This window comes from Heptranchias perlo, chromosome X (genome assembly GCF_035084215.1).
Source record: "Heptranchias perlo isolate sHepPer1 chromosome X, sHepPer1.hap1, whole genome shotgun sequence".
NCBI lineage: Eukaryota > Metazoa > Chordata > Chondrichthyes > Hexanchiformes > Hexanchidae > Heptranchias > Heptranchias perlo.
Genome location: NC_090370.1, coordinates 130,951 through 146,178, shown reverse-complemented (window position 1 = coordinate 146,178; position 15,228 = coordinate 130,951). Strand labels below are relative to the sequence as shown.

The following is a 15,228-nucleotide window of genomic DNA, read 5'->3' as shown; positions in this document are numbered from 1 at the left end:
ACCCTCACTCACACTCACACACACCCTCACTCACACTCACACACACCCTCACACATGCACACTCACACATGCACACTCACACACACCCTCACACATGCACACTCACACATGCACACTCACACACACCCTCACACATGCACACTCACACACGCCCTCACACATATCCACACGCACACCCTCACACACTCTCGCACACACCCTCACTCACACTCACACACTCTCGCACACACCCTCACTCACACTCACACACACCCTCACACACTCTCGCACACATCCTCACTCACACACACATCCACACACATGCACACTCACACATGCACACTCACACACACCCTCACACACGCCCTCACACACACACCCTCACACACTCTCGCACACACCATCACTCACACTCACACACACCCTCACACATGCACACTCACACATGCACACTCACACACACCCTCACACATGCACACTCACACACACCCTCACACATGCACACTCACACACACCCTCACACATGCACACTCACACATGCACACTCACACACACCCTCACACATGCACACTCACACACACCCTCACACATGCACACTCACACACACCCTCACACACACCCTCACTCACACTCACACACACCCTCACTCACACTCACACACGCCCTCACCCACCCTCACACAGACCCCCCACACACCCTGTCACGGAGTAGGCAGACTTGGCGTTGGAGAGGATGTGGGGGGGGGAGGTTTGACGCGCTCACGTAGCTACGATAGAGGAGTAAGTGCAACTTAAGAGGCGGCCGGGAGTTTTGTTGTAACCCGTCTCTCTCTCTCTCTCTCTCTCTCTCTGTGCCTCCGTTGCAGGGACTGGACGCGGACGCCGACAACTCGGGCGACCCCACGTTCTACGGCAGCTCCCCGCACCTCCCGCTGGCCGACCCCTACCGCTTCCCCCCCGCTCCCCCGCCGGCCTGGCAGGCCCCCGCCCCGGCCTACGAGGGGGGGCTGCTGCTCCCCGGCTTCGAGGCGGGGCCCCCTCCCGCCATGGCCCACGACCCCTGCGCCTCCCTGCTGCTGCTCCAGCCCAAGCGGCCGGAGGACCCGGAGTCCGATTCCGGCCTCTCGCTGGACTCCAGCCCGGCCACCGGCTCCCCGGCCGCCGGGGAGGGGTACGGCTGCCCGGAGGCGTGGGGCTCGGGGCCGGACCAGGCGGGGGCCGCCGCCGCCGCCGCCGCCTACCCCCCGGGCTTCCAGGGGCGCTGGTGCCGCGGCGCCCCCGCCCCCGCCCGCGCGCCCTGCGCCCGGGGGGCGGGGCGGGACAGCTCGAGCCGCGACGAGAGGCGGGCGCTGGCCCTGAGGATCCCCTTCACCGCGGAGACCATGGTCAACCTGCCGGTCGACGACTTCAACGAGCTGGTCAGCCGCCACCGGCTGAGCGAGCCGCAGCTGGCCCTGGCCCGCGACATACGCCGGAGGGGCAAGAACAAGGTGGCCGCGCAGAACTGCCGCCAACGCAAGCTGGAGAACGTGGCCCGGCTGGAGCGGGAGCTGGGCGGCCTGAGGTCCGAGAGGGAGCGGCTGACCGCCCAGCGGGAGGAGTTCGACCGGGCGCTGCGGCTGATGGAGCGCAGGATGGCCGAGCTCTGCCAGCGCGTCTTCTCGGGGCTGCGCGACCCCCAGGGGCGCCCCTACTCGCCCGACGAGTTTGCGCTGGAGCAGACGGCGGAGGGCGGGGTCTTCCTCATCCCGCGGGGCCCCGGGGGGGCGGCGGACGGCGGCAACTGAGGTCGGGGGGGGGGGGTGCCGAGATCGCCACCAGCTGTATTTATTTTCTTTTCTCACGTCACTGGCCGCTGGAACAAGGACATTTCGCTGGCGGCGGGGAGAGACATTGGCCACGTGTTTTCGTACATGTTTAACGACCAATAGACTTTAACGTGTCGACCGGGGCGGGGAGTGTCCTCCCCCCCACCCCCCCCGCTCTGAGTCAGGGTTCGAGTCCGTGGGAGCAGACGGGGCCCTCGGTTTAACGTCTCATCCGGGAAACGGCACCTCCGACAGTGCAGCGCTCCCTCCGTACTGACCCTCCGACAGTGCGGCGCTCCCTCAGTACCGACCCTCCGACAGTGCGGCGCTCCCTCAGTACTGACCCTCCGACAGTGCGGCGCTCCCTCAGTACTGACCCCTCCGACAGTGCGGCGCTCCCTCAGTACTGACCCTCCGACAGTGCGGCGCTCCCTCAGTACCAACCCTCCGACAGTGCGGCGCTCCCTCGGTACTGACCCTCCGACAGTGGGGCGCTCCCTCAGTACCGACCCTCCGACAGTGCGGCCCTCCCTCGGTACCGACCCTCCGACAGTGCGGTGCTCCCTCAGTACTGACCCTCCGACAGTGCGGCGCTCCCTCGGTACCGACCCTCCGACAGTGCGGCGCTCCCTCAGTACCGACCCTCCGACAGTGCGGGGCTCCCTCAGTACTGCCCCTCCGACAGTGCGGCGCTCCCTCAGTACCGACCCTCCGACAGTGCGGCGCTCCCTCAGTACTGACCCTCCGACAGTGCGGCGCTCCCTCAGTACCGACCCTCCGACAGTGCGGCGCTCCCTCAGTACTGCCCCTCCGACAGTGCGGCGCTCCCTCAGTACCGACCCTCCGACAGTGCGGCGCTCCCTCAGTACCGACCCTCCGACAGTGCGGCGCTCCCTCAGTACTGCCCCTCCGACAGTGCGGCGCTCCCTCAGTACCGACCCTCCGACAGTGCGGCGCTCCCTCAGTACCGACCCTCCGACAGTGCGGCGCTCCCTCGGTACCGACCCTCCGACAGTGCGGGGCTCCCTCAGTACTGCCCCTCCGACAGTGCGGCGCTCCCTCAGTACCGACCCTCCGACAGTGCGGCGCTCCCTCAGTACTGCCCCTCCGACAGTGCGGCGCTCCCTCAGTACCGACCCTCTGACAGTGCGGCGCTCCCTCAGTACCGACCCTCCGACAGTGCGGCGCTCCCTCAGTACTGACCCTCCGACAGTGCGGCGCTCCCTCAGTACCGACCCTCCGACAGTGCGGTGCTCCCTCAGTACCGACCCTCCGACAGCGCGGCGCTCCCTCAGTACTGACCCTCCGACAGTGCGGCGCTCCCTCAGTACCGACCCTCCGACAGTGCGGCGCTCCCTCAGTACTGACCCTCCGACAGTGCGGCGCTCCCTCAGTACTGACCCTCCGACAGTGCGGCGCTCCCTCAGTACTGACCCTCCGACAGTGCGGCGCTCCCTCAGTACAGACCCTCCGACAGTGCGGCGCTCCCTCAGTACTGACCCTCCGACAGTGCGGCGCTCCCTCAGTACTGACCCTCCGACAGTGCGGCGCTCCCTCAGTACCGACCCTCCGACAGTGCGGCGCTCCCTCAGTACCGACCCTCCGACAGTGCGGCGCTCCCTCGGCACTGACCCTCCGACAGTGCGGCGCTCCCTCAGTACTGGCACTGGGAGTGGGGTCCCGAACCCACGACCTTCTGACGCACGAGCGCTACCCGGAGAGCCACAGCTAACACCTCAGGTCGAGGGGTACCGAGGGATTATGGAGAGCAGAGGCCGGTAAATGGGGCCGAGGGACAGATCGGCCAGTGATCTGATGGAATGGCTGACGGGCTCGAAACTAGTGGGGGGGCCCCCCAAGCTTTCTGTCGTGCTCTGCCCCAGCGTACAGCCCAGGGGCCCGCCTGAATACAGCACTGTGATTGGCCTTTCTGCTGATGTGGAGACACATCGATCAACTATAAACATTTTAGGTGATTGCACGGGGGATACAGTTCTGTGCGCACACCCTGACGAGTGTCACGCGCACTTCCTGTCACGCATTCCACGTCACACGTTGTTGATAACACCTCTCCCCCGCCCCCACCACTGTTACAATAATAAAACCCACCGCCCCCCTCCCGACTTGCTCTCAACCATCGCCACTGGAGATCAGCCAGTCTGTATATGTATGTTTATATAAAATATATATCTTGCATTCAATTGTCACTTTTCTTTTTGACTGCGTGGATTGCAAACAACGACCGACAGCGGAAAAAAATACAGAGACCGAGGTGGTTTTTTTTTGTGCAGCGCTCACCTGACAGGCGGCCTGAAGTTTACAATTAAATTCCACCTGACCCCCACGAGTCTGTACGCAGCGACGAAGACTTGTATTTACACAGCGTGGATCAAACGTCCCTAAGGCGCTTTACAGGAGCGTAAATCGGAGAAAAAATTGTCACCGAGCCGCATTAGGAGATATTAGGACAGGTGGCCAAAGAGGGAGGTTTTAAGGAGCGTCTTAAAGGAGGGGAGAGAGAGAGAGGCGGAGAGGTTTAGGGAGGGAATTCCAGAGCTCGGGGCCCGGGCAGCTGAAGGCACGGCCGCCAATGGTGGGAGCGATGGAAATCAGGGGATGGGCAAGAGGCCAGAATCGGAGGAGCGCAGAGATCTCGGAGGGTCGTAGGGGCTGGAGGAGGTTACAGAGATAGGGAGGTGGGGACGAGGAGGCCATGGAGGGATTTGAACAGGAGGATGAGAATTTTTAAATCGAGGCGATGCCGGACTGGGAGCCAGTGTGGGTCAGCGAGCACAGGGGGTGATGGGCGAACGGGACTCGGTGCGAGTTAGGATACGGGGGGGCGGGGTGGGGGGGGCAGCAGAGCTTTGGATGAGCTGGAGTTTACGGAGGGTGGAAGATGGGAGGCCGGCCAGGAGAGCACCGGGATAGTCGAGGCACAAAGGCACGGACGAGGGTCACAGCAGCAGGTGAGCTGAGGCAGGGGGCGGAGACGGGGCGACGTTACGGAGGTGGGAGTCGGCGGTCTCGGTGATGGAGGGGATACGGGGTCAGAAGCTCATCTCAGGGTCAAATCAGACGCCGAGGTTGCGAACGGTCTGGATCAGCCTCACAGAGTGGCCCCGGGGAGAGGGATGGAGTCGGTGGCGAGGGAACGGAGCTTGAGGAGATATAACTCATCTCAGTATGCCTATTTGGACTACTCGCCCAAGGTGAGGGGGGGAAATATTCCAATGGGGCGCCCATTAAAACCAATGAATTCCAGTTCCCCGCCCCTATCCACCTGGATGTCCTCGTCCTTAAGGCCATCACTACCTGCCTTCTGATGCTGCTTGAAAGAGAGTTTAGGGGGCCGCCAAACCTCCTGGATTGTCCTGGAGCCTCCGGGAATCAAAGATTAACCTTCTGGACACTGCTCGACCAACATCTAGGAGAAAAATATCATACGGTCATTAAAAAAAAAAACAAATGGTGCGTTTTTCTGTTCTCAGGTTCTTTAAAACGCTTTTTTTTTGATTATTAGTCATAAAAATATTGGAGATGGGGGTGGGGGGGCGAAGATTGTTTGAGGGGGCCTTGGGCGAGGAAGAGTTTATTCTCTTTCCAATTGGGCGAGGAAGAGTTTGGGCTCCAATTGGTTGAGGAAGAATTTGGGCTCCAATTGGTTGAGGAAGAGTCTTGTTCCAATTGGTTGAGGAAGAGTCTGTTCCAATTGGTTGAGGAAGAGTCTTGTTCCAATTGGTTGAGGAAGAGTCTTGTTCCAATTGGTTGAGGAAGAGTCTTGTTCCAATTGGTTGAGGAAGAGTCTGTTCCAATTGGTTGAGGAAGAGTCTTGTTCCAATTGGTTGAGGAAGAGTCTTGTTCCAATTGGTTGAGGAAGAGTCTTGTTCCAATTGGTTGAGGAAGAGTCTTGTTCCAATTGGTTGAGGAAGAGTTTGGGCTCCAATTGGTTGAGGAAGAGTCTGTTCCAATTGGTTGAGGAAGAGTCTTGTTCCAATTGGTTGAGGAAGAGTCTGTTCCAATTGGTTGAGGAAGAGTCTTGTTCCAATTGGTTGAGGAAGAGTCTTGTTCCAATTGGTTGAGGAAGAGTCTGTTCCAATTGGTTGAGGAAGAGTCTTGTTCCAATTGGTTGAGGAAGAGTCTTGTTCCAATTGGTTGAGGAAGAGTCTTGTTCCAATTGGTTGAGGAAGAGTTTGGGTTCCAATTGGTTGAGGAAGAGTCTTGTTCCGATTGGTTGAGGAAGAGTCTGTTCCAATTGGTTGAGGAAGAGTCTTGTTCCGATTGGTTGAGGAAGAGTTTGGGCTCCAATTGGTTGAGGAAGAGTCTTGTTCCAATTGGTTGAGGAAGAGTCTTGTTCCAATTGGTTGAGGAAGAGTCTGTTCCAATTGGTTGAGGAAGAGTCTTGTTCCAATTGGTTGAGGAAGAGTCTTGTTCCAATTGGTTTAGGAAGAGTCTTGTTCCAATTGGTTGAGGAAGAGTCTTGTTCCAATTGGTTGAGGAAGAGTCTTGTTCCAATTGGTTGAGGAAGAGTTTGGGCTCCAATTGGTTGAGGAAGAGTCTGTTCCAATTGGTTGAGGAAGAGTCTTGTTCCAATTGGTTGAGGAAGAGTCTTGTTCCAATTGGTTGAGGAAGAGTCTTGTTCCAATTGGTTGAGGAAGAGTTTGGGTTCCAATTGGTTGGGGAAGAGTTTGGGTTCCAATTGGTTGAGGAAGAGTCTTGTTCCAATTGGTTGAGAAAGAGTCTTGTTCCAATTGGTTGAGGAAGAGTCTGTTCCAATTGGTTGAGGAAGAGTCTTGTTCCGATTGGTTGAGGAAGAGTCTTGTTCCAATTGGTTGAGGAAGAGTTTGGGTTCCAATTGGTTGAGGAAGAGTCTTGTTCCAATTGGTTGAGGAAGAGTCTGTTCCAATTGGTTGAGGAAGAGTCTTGTTCCAATTGGTTGAGGAAGAGTCTGTTCCAATTGGTTGAGGAAGAGTCTTGTTCCAATTGGTTGAGAAAGAGTCTTGTTCCAATTGGTTGAGGAAGAGTTTGGGTTCCAATTGGTTGAGGAAGAGTCTTGTTCCAATTGGTTGAGGAAGAGTCTGTTCCAATTGGTTGAGGAAGAGTCTTGTTCCAATTGGTTGAGGAAGAGTCTGTTCCAATTGGTTGAGGAAGAGTCTGTTCCAATTGGTTGAGGAAGAGTCTGTTCCAATTGGTTGAGGAAGAGTCTGTTCCAATTGGTTGAGGAAGAGTCTGTTCCAATTGGTTGAGGAAGAGTCTTGTTCCGATTGGTTGAGGAAGAGTCTTGTTCCAATTGGTTGAGGAAGAGTCTGTTCCAATTGGTTGAGGAAGAGTCTGTTCCAATTGGTTGAGGAAGAGTCTGTTCCAATTGGTTGAGGAAGAGTCTTGTTCCAATTGGTTGAGAAAGAGTCTTGTTCCAATTGGTTGAGGAAGAGTTTGGGTTCCAATTGGTTGAGGAAGAGTCTTGTTCCAATTGGTTGAGGAAGAGTCTGTTCCAATTGGTTGAGGAAGAGTCTTGTTCCAATTGGTTGAGGAAGAGTCTTGTTCCAATTGGTTGAGAAAGAGTCTTGTTCCAATTGGTTGAGGAAGAGTTTGGGTTCCAATTGGTTGAGGAAGAGTCTTGTTCCGATTGGTTGAGAAAGAGTCTGTTCCAATTGGTTGAGGAAGAGTCTTGTTCCAATTGGTTGAGGAAGAGTTTGGGTTCCAATTGGTTGAGGAAGAGTCTTGTTCCGATTGGTTGAGGAAGAGTTTGGGTTCCAATTGGTTGAGGAAGAGTCTGTTCCAATTGGTTGAGGAAGAGTCTTGTTCCAATTGGTTGAGGAAGAGTCTTGTTCCAATTGGTTGAGGAAGAGTCTGTTCCGATTGGTTGAGGAAGAGTTTGGGTTCCAATTGGTTGAGGAAGAGTCTGTTCCAATTGGTTGAGGAAGAGTTTTGTTCCAATTGGTTGAGGAAGAGTCTGTTCCAATTGGTTGAGGAAGAGTCTGTTCCAATTGGTTGAGGAAGAGTCTTGTTCCAATTGGTTGAGGAAGAGTCTTGTTCCAATTGGTTGAGGAAGAGTCTGTTCCAATTGGTTGAGGAAGAGTCTGTTCCAATTGGTTGAGGAAGAGTTTGGGCTCCAATTGGTTGAGGAAGAGTCTTGTTCCAATTCGTTGAGGAAGAGTCTTGTTCCGATTGGTTGAGGAAGAGTCTGTTCCAATTGGTTGAGGAAGAGTTTGGGCTCCAATTGGTTGAGGAAGAGTCTTGTTCCAATTGGTTGAGGAAGAGTCTTGTTCCAATTGGTTGAGGAAGAGTCTGTTCCAATTGGTTGAGGAAGAGTCTTGTTCCAATTGGTTGAGGAAGAGTCTTGTTCCAATTGGTTTAGGAAGAGTCTTGTTCCAATTGGTTGAGGAAGAGTCTTGTTCCAATTGGTTGAGGAAGAGTCTTGTTCCAATTGGTTGAGGAAGAGTTTGGGCTCCAATTGGTTGAGGAAGAGTCTGTTCCAATTGGTTGAGGAAGAGTCTTGTTCCAATTGGTTGAGGAAGAGTCTTGTTCCAATTGGTTGAGGAAGAGTCTTGTTCCAATTGGTTGAGGAAGAGTTTGGGTTCCAATTGGTTGGGGAAGAGTTTGGGTTCCAATTGGTTGAGGAAGAGTCTTGTTCCAATTGGTTGAGAAAGAGTCTTGTTCCAATTGGTTGAGGAAGAGTCTGTTCCAATTGGTTGAGGAAGAGTCTTGTTCCGATTGGTTGAGGAAGAGTCTTGTTCCAATTGGTTGAGGAAGAGTTTGGGTTCCAATTGGTTGAGGAAGAGTCTTGTTCCAATTGGTTGAGGAAGAGTCTGTTCCAATTGGTTGAGGAAGAGTCTTGTTCCAATTGGTTGAGGAAGAGTCTGTTCCAATTGGTTGAGGAAGAGTCTTGTTCCAATTGGTTGAGAAAGAGTCTTGTTCCAATTGGTTGAGGAAGAGTTTGGGTTCCAATTGGTTGAGGAAGAGTCTTGTTCCAATTGGTTGAGGAAGAGTCTGTTCCAATTGGTTGAGGAAGAGTCTTGTTCCAATTGGTTGAGGAAGAGTCTGTTCCAATTGGTTGAGGAAGAGTCTGTTCCAATTGGTTGAGGAAGAGTCTGTTCCAATTGGTTGAGGAAGAGTCTGTTCCAATTGGTTGAGGAAGAGTCTTGTTCCGATTGGTTGAGGAAGAGTCTTGTTCCAATTGGTTGAGGAAGAGTCTGTTCCAATTGGTTGAGGAAGAGTCTGTTCCAATTGGTTGAGGAAGAGTCTGTTCCAATTGGTTGAGGAAGAGTCTTGTTCCAATTGGTTGAGAAAGAGTCTTGTTCCAATTGGTTGAGGAAGAGTTTGGGTTCCAATTGGTTGAGGAAGAGTCTTGTTCCAATTGGTTGAGGAAGAGTCTGTTCCAATTGGTTGAGGAAGAGTCTTGTTCCAATTGGTTGAGGAAGAGTCTTGTTCCAATTGGTTGAGAAAGAGTCTGTTCCAATTGGTTGAGGAAGAGTTTGGGTTCCAATTGGTTGAGGAAGAGTCTTGTTCCGATTGGTTGAGAAAGAGTCTGTTCCAATTGGTTGAGGAAGAGTCTTGTTCCAATTGGTTGAGGAAGAGTCTTGTTCCAATTGGTTGAGGAAGAGTTTGGGTTCCAATTGGTTGAGGAAGAGTCTTGTTCCGATTGGTTGAGGAAGAGTCTGTTCCAATTGGTTGAGGAAGAGTCTTGTTCCGATTGGTTGAGGAAGAGTTTGGGTTCCAATTGGTTGAGGAAGAGTCTGTTCCAATTGGTTGAGGAAGAGTCTTGTTCCAATTGGTTGAGGAAGAGTCTTGTTCCAATTGGTTGAGGAAGAGTCTGTTCCGATTGGTTGAGGAAGAGTTTGGGTTCCAATTGGTTGAGGAAGAGTCTGTTCCAATTGGTTGAGGAAGAGTCTTGTTCCAATTGGTTGAGGAAGAGTCTGTTCCAATTGGTTGAGGAAGAGTCTGTTCCAATTGGTTGAGGAAGAGTCTTGTTCCAATTGGTTGAGGAAGAGTCTTGTTCCAATTGGTTGAGGAAGAGTCTGTTCCAATTGGTTGAGGAAGAGTCTGTTCCAATTGGTTGAGGAAGAGTTTGGGATCCAATTGGTTGAGGAAGAGTCTTGTTCCAATTGGTTGAGGAAGAGTCTTGTTCCGATTGGTTGAGGAAGAGTCTGTTCCAATTGGTTGAGGAAGAGTTTGGGCTTCAATTGGTTGAGAAAGAGTCTTGTTCCAATTCGTTGAGGAAGAGTCTTGTTCCAATTGGTTGAGGAAGAGTCTGTTCCAATTGGTTGAGGAAGAGTTTGGGCTCCAATTGGTTGAGGAAGAGTCTTGTTCCAATTGGTTGAGGAAGAGTCTTGTTCCGATTGGTTGAGGAAGAGTTTGGGTTCCAATTGGTTGAGGAAGAGTCTTGTTCCAATTGGTTGAGGAAGAGTCTGTTCCAATTGGTTGAGGAAGAGTTTGGGCTCCAATTGGTTGAGGAAGAGTCTTGTTCCAATTGGTTGAGGAAGAGTCTGTTCCAATTGGTTGAGGAAGAGTTTGGGCTCCAATTGGTTGAGGAAGAGTCTTGTTCCAATTGGTTGAGGAAGAGTCTTGTTCCGATTGGTTGAGGAAGAGTTTGGGTTCCAATTGGTTGAGGAAGAGTCTGTTCCAATTGGTTGAGGAAGAGTTTGGGTTCCAATTGGTTGAGGAAGAGTCTGTTCCAATTGGTTGAGGAAGAGTCTTGTTCCAATTGGTTGAGGAAGAGTCTTGTTCCAATTGGTTGAGGAAGAGTCTTGTTCCAATTGGTTGGGGAAGAGTTTGAGTTCCAATAGGCTGAGGAAGAGTCGGTTCGCTTTCTGATCGGCCGGAAAAGGTGGTGCAAGCACGAGAATGGACGTAGCGGAGTGACCGAAGGCGGGAGCTTGGGGGGGCGGGGGGGCGGGGGGGTTGGTGGTGACGGCAGTGACGAGCCCCGCCAGCAATACGTCCGTTCCATGGGTCGCGCGACGCGCGGCGATTTGGGATGGTGATAAAACGCCACGAGGAGAAGGGAGGGAACGATCAACTTCAAAAAGAAAAGAAAATTGGAAGGTTAAGAGACGCAGACAGTGGATCTTTCTGTTCCTTTGCCAGGAGCTTCAAAGCCCCACTGCGTGCGTGGGCGTGTGGGAGTGGAGGGAAATGCTTAAGAAACAGGTTCTGCTGCTTTGCCTCTGGGCAACACCTGGCGCCAGAGTACTCAGCACCCTCCGGGTTTCATAGAAACATAGCACGTGACAGTTCAGATGGAGGCCATTCGGCCCATCGTGTCTGTGCTGGCTGATTAAAAGAGCGGTCCAATTAGTCCCACGCCCGCTCTTTCCCTGTAGCCCCGGCAAATCTTTTGAAAGTTATTATTGAATCTGCTTCCACCGCCCTTTCAGGCAGCGCATTCCAGATCATAACAACTCGCTGCGTTAAAAAAAACATTCTCCTCATCTCCCCTCCCCCCCCATCTCTGGTTCTTTTCCAATGACCTTAAATCTGCGTCCTCTGGTTACCGACCCTCCTGCCAGTGCAAAGGGGTCCCTCCCCATCGACTCGATCGAAACTCGCCCTAATTCTGAGCACCTCCGGTAAACCTACCCCCTTCAACCTTCTCGGCTCTAAGGAGAACGACCCCCCGGCCTCCCCGCGTGACTGAAGTGCCTCACCCACGATTGAGATTGATCCCACAAGAAATGTTTACACTGCAAGGATCGACCGAGGCAGGAGACTGCATCATTATTTAAAAGAGAATTTGATAAGCATTTGAAAAGGGAGATTATAAAGCAACAGTGCAAACAGCATTAACCTGTGTTTATACAGCGCCTTCAAGACAGTAAGACGTCCCCAAGGACCTTCCCAGGAGCGTAAATCAGACCCCGAGCCACATAAGGAGATATTGGGGACAGGGGACCAAAAGCTCGGTCGAAGAGGTGGGTTTTAAGGAGCGTCTTAAAGGAGGAGAGAGAGAGAGAGGGAGAGGCGGAGAGGTTTAGGGAGGGAATTCCAGAGCTCGGGGCCCGGGCAGCTGAAGGCACGGCCGCCAATGGTGGGAGCGATGGAAATCGGGGGGGATGGACAAGAGGCCAGAATTGGAGGAGCGCAGAGATCTGGGAGGGTCGTAGGGGCTGGAGGAGGAGGTTACAGAGAAAGGGAGGAGGAGGGGATTTGAACAAGAGGATGGAGAATTTTAAAATCGAGGCGTTGCCAGACCGGGAGACAACGTGGGTCAGCGAGCACGGTTTGGGGGGGGTGATGGGTGAACGGGACGTGTTAGGATACGGGGAGCAAGCAGAAGTATTGGATGAGCTAAAGTTTGCAGAGGGTGGAACGGCTGTCACTGGATCATCCTGCACTGCATCTTCTGCGATTCAGTTGTTCAATATTTGAGTAAGGAGAGGATGAGGTTTAGTCCCCGAAGCCTCTTTGCGTTCGACACTCACTTATCTGGTCTAACAGAAGGAGGAAATGGTGCTCGGACGATAGCCAAGAAAAACCATGCACACTCCCAGCTCAAATAAACCAGGCACTTTCACAGCGTGGTGCCCCTCTCTCTGAAAGAGCTCTCCCCTTTTGTCTCATTCCCCCCTGCCCCTTCCCCATTCGGCCCATCGCCCCTCTCTGAGGGCAGCACTCTCTCTCTCTCTCGCCTCTGAGTCAAGAGGTCTTGGGTTCGAGTCCAGCTCCAGAGACTTGAGCCCATAATCCAGGCCGACGCTCCCTCAGCAATACTGTGGGAGGGGCAGTACTGAGGGAGCGCCGCACTGTGGGAGGGTCAGTACTGAGGGAGCGCTGCACTGTCGGAGGGGCAGTACTGAGGGAGCGCCGCACTGTCGGAGGGTCGGTGCTGAGGGAGCGCTGCACTGAGGGAGGGTCAGTACTGAGGGAGCGCCGCACTGTGGGAGGGTCAGTACTGAGGGAGCGCTGCACTGTCGGAGGGGCAGTACTGAGGGAGCGCTGCACTGAGGGAGGGTCAGTACTGAGGGAGCGCCGCACTGTCGGAGGGTCGGTACTGAGGGAGCGCCGCACTGTCGGAGGGTCAGTACTGAGGGAGCGCCGCATTGTCGGAGGGGCAGTACTGAGGGAGCGCCGCACTGTGGGAGGGGCAGTACTGAGGGAGCGCCGCACTGTCAGAGGGTCAGTACTGAGGGAGCGCTGCACTGTCGGAGGGTCAGTACTGAGGGAGCGCTGCACTGTCGGAGGGTCGGTACTGAGGGAGCGCCGCACTGTCGGAGGGGCAGTACTGAGGGAGCGCCGCACTGTCGGAGGGTCAGTACTGAGGGAGCGCCGCACTGTCGGAGGGTCAGTACTGAGGGAGCGCCGCACTGTCGGAGGGTCAGTACTGAGGGAGCGCTGCACTGTCGGAGGGTCAGTACTGAGGGAGCGCCGCACTGTCGGAGGGGCAGTACTGAGGGAGCACCGCACTGTCGGAGGGGCAGTACTGAGGGAGCGCTGCACTGTCGGAGGGGCAGTACTGAGGGAGCACCGCACTGTCGGAGAGGCAGTACTGAGGGAGCGCTGCACTTTGGGAGGGGCAGTACTGAGGGAGCGCCGCACTGTCGGAGGTGCCGTCTTTCAGATGCGACGTTAAACCAAAGTCCCGTCTGCCCTGTAAAGATCCCAGGGCATTATTTTAAAGAACAGGAGGGGAGTTCTCCCCGGTGTCCTGGTCCCTCAACCGACATCACTAAAAAAAAAACGACCCAGTCATTATCGTATCGCTGTTTGTGGGATCTTGCTGTGCGCAAGTTGGCTGCCGCGTTGCCCCCCGCATTACAACAGTGACCCCACTTCACAAAAGAAAGTACTTAATTGGCTGTAAAGCACTTTGGGACGTCCTGAGGGAGTGTGAGGCGCAGTGTTAAGGGTGGTTAAAATTAGACCCGACCCAGTATTCTGACAGCAGTCGAACTGATATGTAAAGTGCGGCAGTAGCACAAGATTGGCACGAGATGGGGCTCGTTCCAGGCCGAGCTTTTAATTGCACAGTCGGGAGCAGATAATGAGGTTTCTGTGGGTAAGCGGGCAGGAAATGAGATGGCAAGCTGAAAACACGCTCAAGTTATTTTCACATCAACCGTAAAATGGGATTAAAAAAAAAAATTAGGGCACTGCGCCAAACTGCTCTTTTTGGATATATACTAATGACCTCGGCTCGGGGTGCGCGGGGTATAATTTCAAAGTTTGCAGGTGACACGGAAACTCGGGACTGTGGTGAACAACGTGGAGGACAGCGACAGACTGCAGGAGGACGCAGCCAGGCGGGCGGACGAAACTTAACGCAGAAAAAAGTGCGAAGTGACACATTTTGGTAGGGAGAATGAGGAGAGGCAATATAAACTGAACGGTGCAATTTTCAAAGGGAGTGCAGGAACAGAGAGACCCTGGTGGGGTGGGGGGGGGTGTACACAAATCTTTGAAGGTGGCGGGACAAGTTGAGGAGGCCGTGACAGAAGCGTACGGGATCCTGGGGCTTTATTTACAAGAGAACAAAAGCAAGGAAGTTACGCTAAACTTTTGTAAAACGCTGGTCAGGCCTCAGCTGGAGTATTGTGTTCAATTCTGGGCACCGCACTTTAGGAAGGACGCGAAAGGTGGTACCAGGGATGAGGGAGGGCTGGGATGGGTCTCCTCGGAGCAGAGAAACTTAAGGGGAGATTTGATAATCATGAGGGGTTTTGATTAGAGTCAATAAGAATCATAGAATCATAGAAGTTACAACATGGAAACAGGCCCTTCGGCCCAACATGTCCATGTCGCCCAGTTTATACCACTAAGCTAGTCCCAATTGCCTGCACTTGGCCCATATCCCTCTATACCCATCTTACCCATGTAACTGTCCAAATGCTTTTTAAAAGACAAAATTGTACCCGCCTCTACTACTGCCTCTGGCAGCTCGTTCCAGACACTCACCACCCTTTGAGTGAAAAAATTGCCCCTCTGGACCCTTTTGTATCTCTCCCCTCTCACCTTAAATCTATGCCCCCTCGTTATAGACTCCCCTACCTTTGGGAAAAGATTTTGACTGTCCACCTTATCTATGCCCCTCATTATTTTATAGACTTCTATAAGATCACCCCTGAACCTCCTACTCTCCAGGGAAAAAAGTCCCAGTCTATCCAACCTCTCCCTATAAGTCAAACCATCAAGTCCCGGTAGCATCCTAGTAAATCTTTTCTGCACTCTTTCTAGTTTAATAATATCCTTTCTATAATAGGGTGACCAGAACTGTACACAGTATTCCAAGTGTGGCCTTACTAATGTCTTGTACAACTTCAACAAGACATCCCAACTCCTGTATTCAATGTTCTGACCAATGAAACCAAGCATGCCGAATGCCTTCTTCACCACCCTATCCACCTGTGACTCCACTTTCAAGGAGCTATGAACCTGTACTCCTAGATCTCTTTGTTCTATAACTCTCCCCAAGGCCCTACCATTAACGGAGTAGGTCCTGGCCCGAT

General features: G+C 53.4%; 1 protein-coding gene across 4 annotated transcripts in view; it reads left to right on the top strand.

Annotated features, from left to right (window-relative positions):
* Window positions 1-3,982, top strand: part of LOC137307031 (transcription factor NF-E2 45 kDa subunit-like) — a 12,784-nt gene extending 8,802 nt beyond the window's left edge. For all 4 annotated transcript variants that reach the window (XM_067976378.1, XM_067976379.1, XM_067976377.1 and 1 more), the window contains one exon: window positions 845-3,982. In XM_067976378.1, coding sequence (XP_067832479.1) covers window positions 845-1,765 — 921 coding nt within the window. In that variant the 3' untranslated portion in view covers window positions 1,766-3,982. The remainder of the gene's footprint in view (window positions 1-844) is intronic.
* Window positions 3,983-15,228: the final 11,246 nt, after the last annotated feature.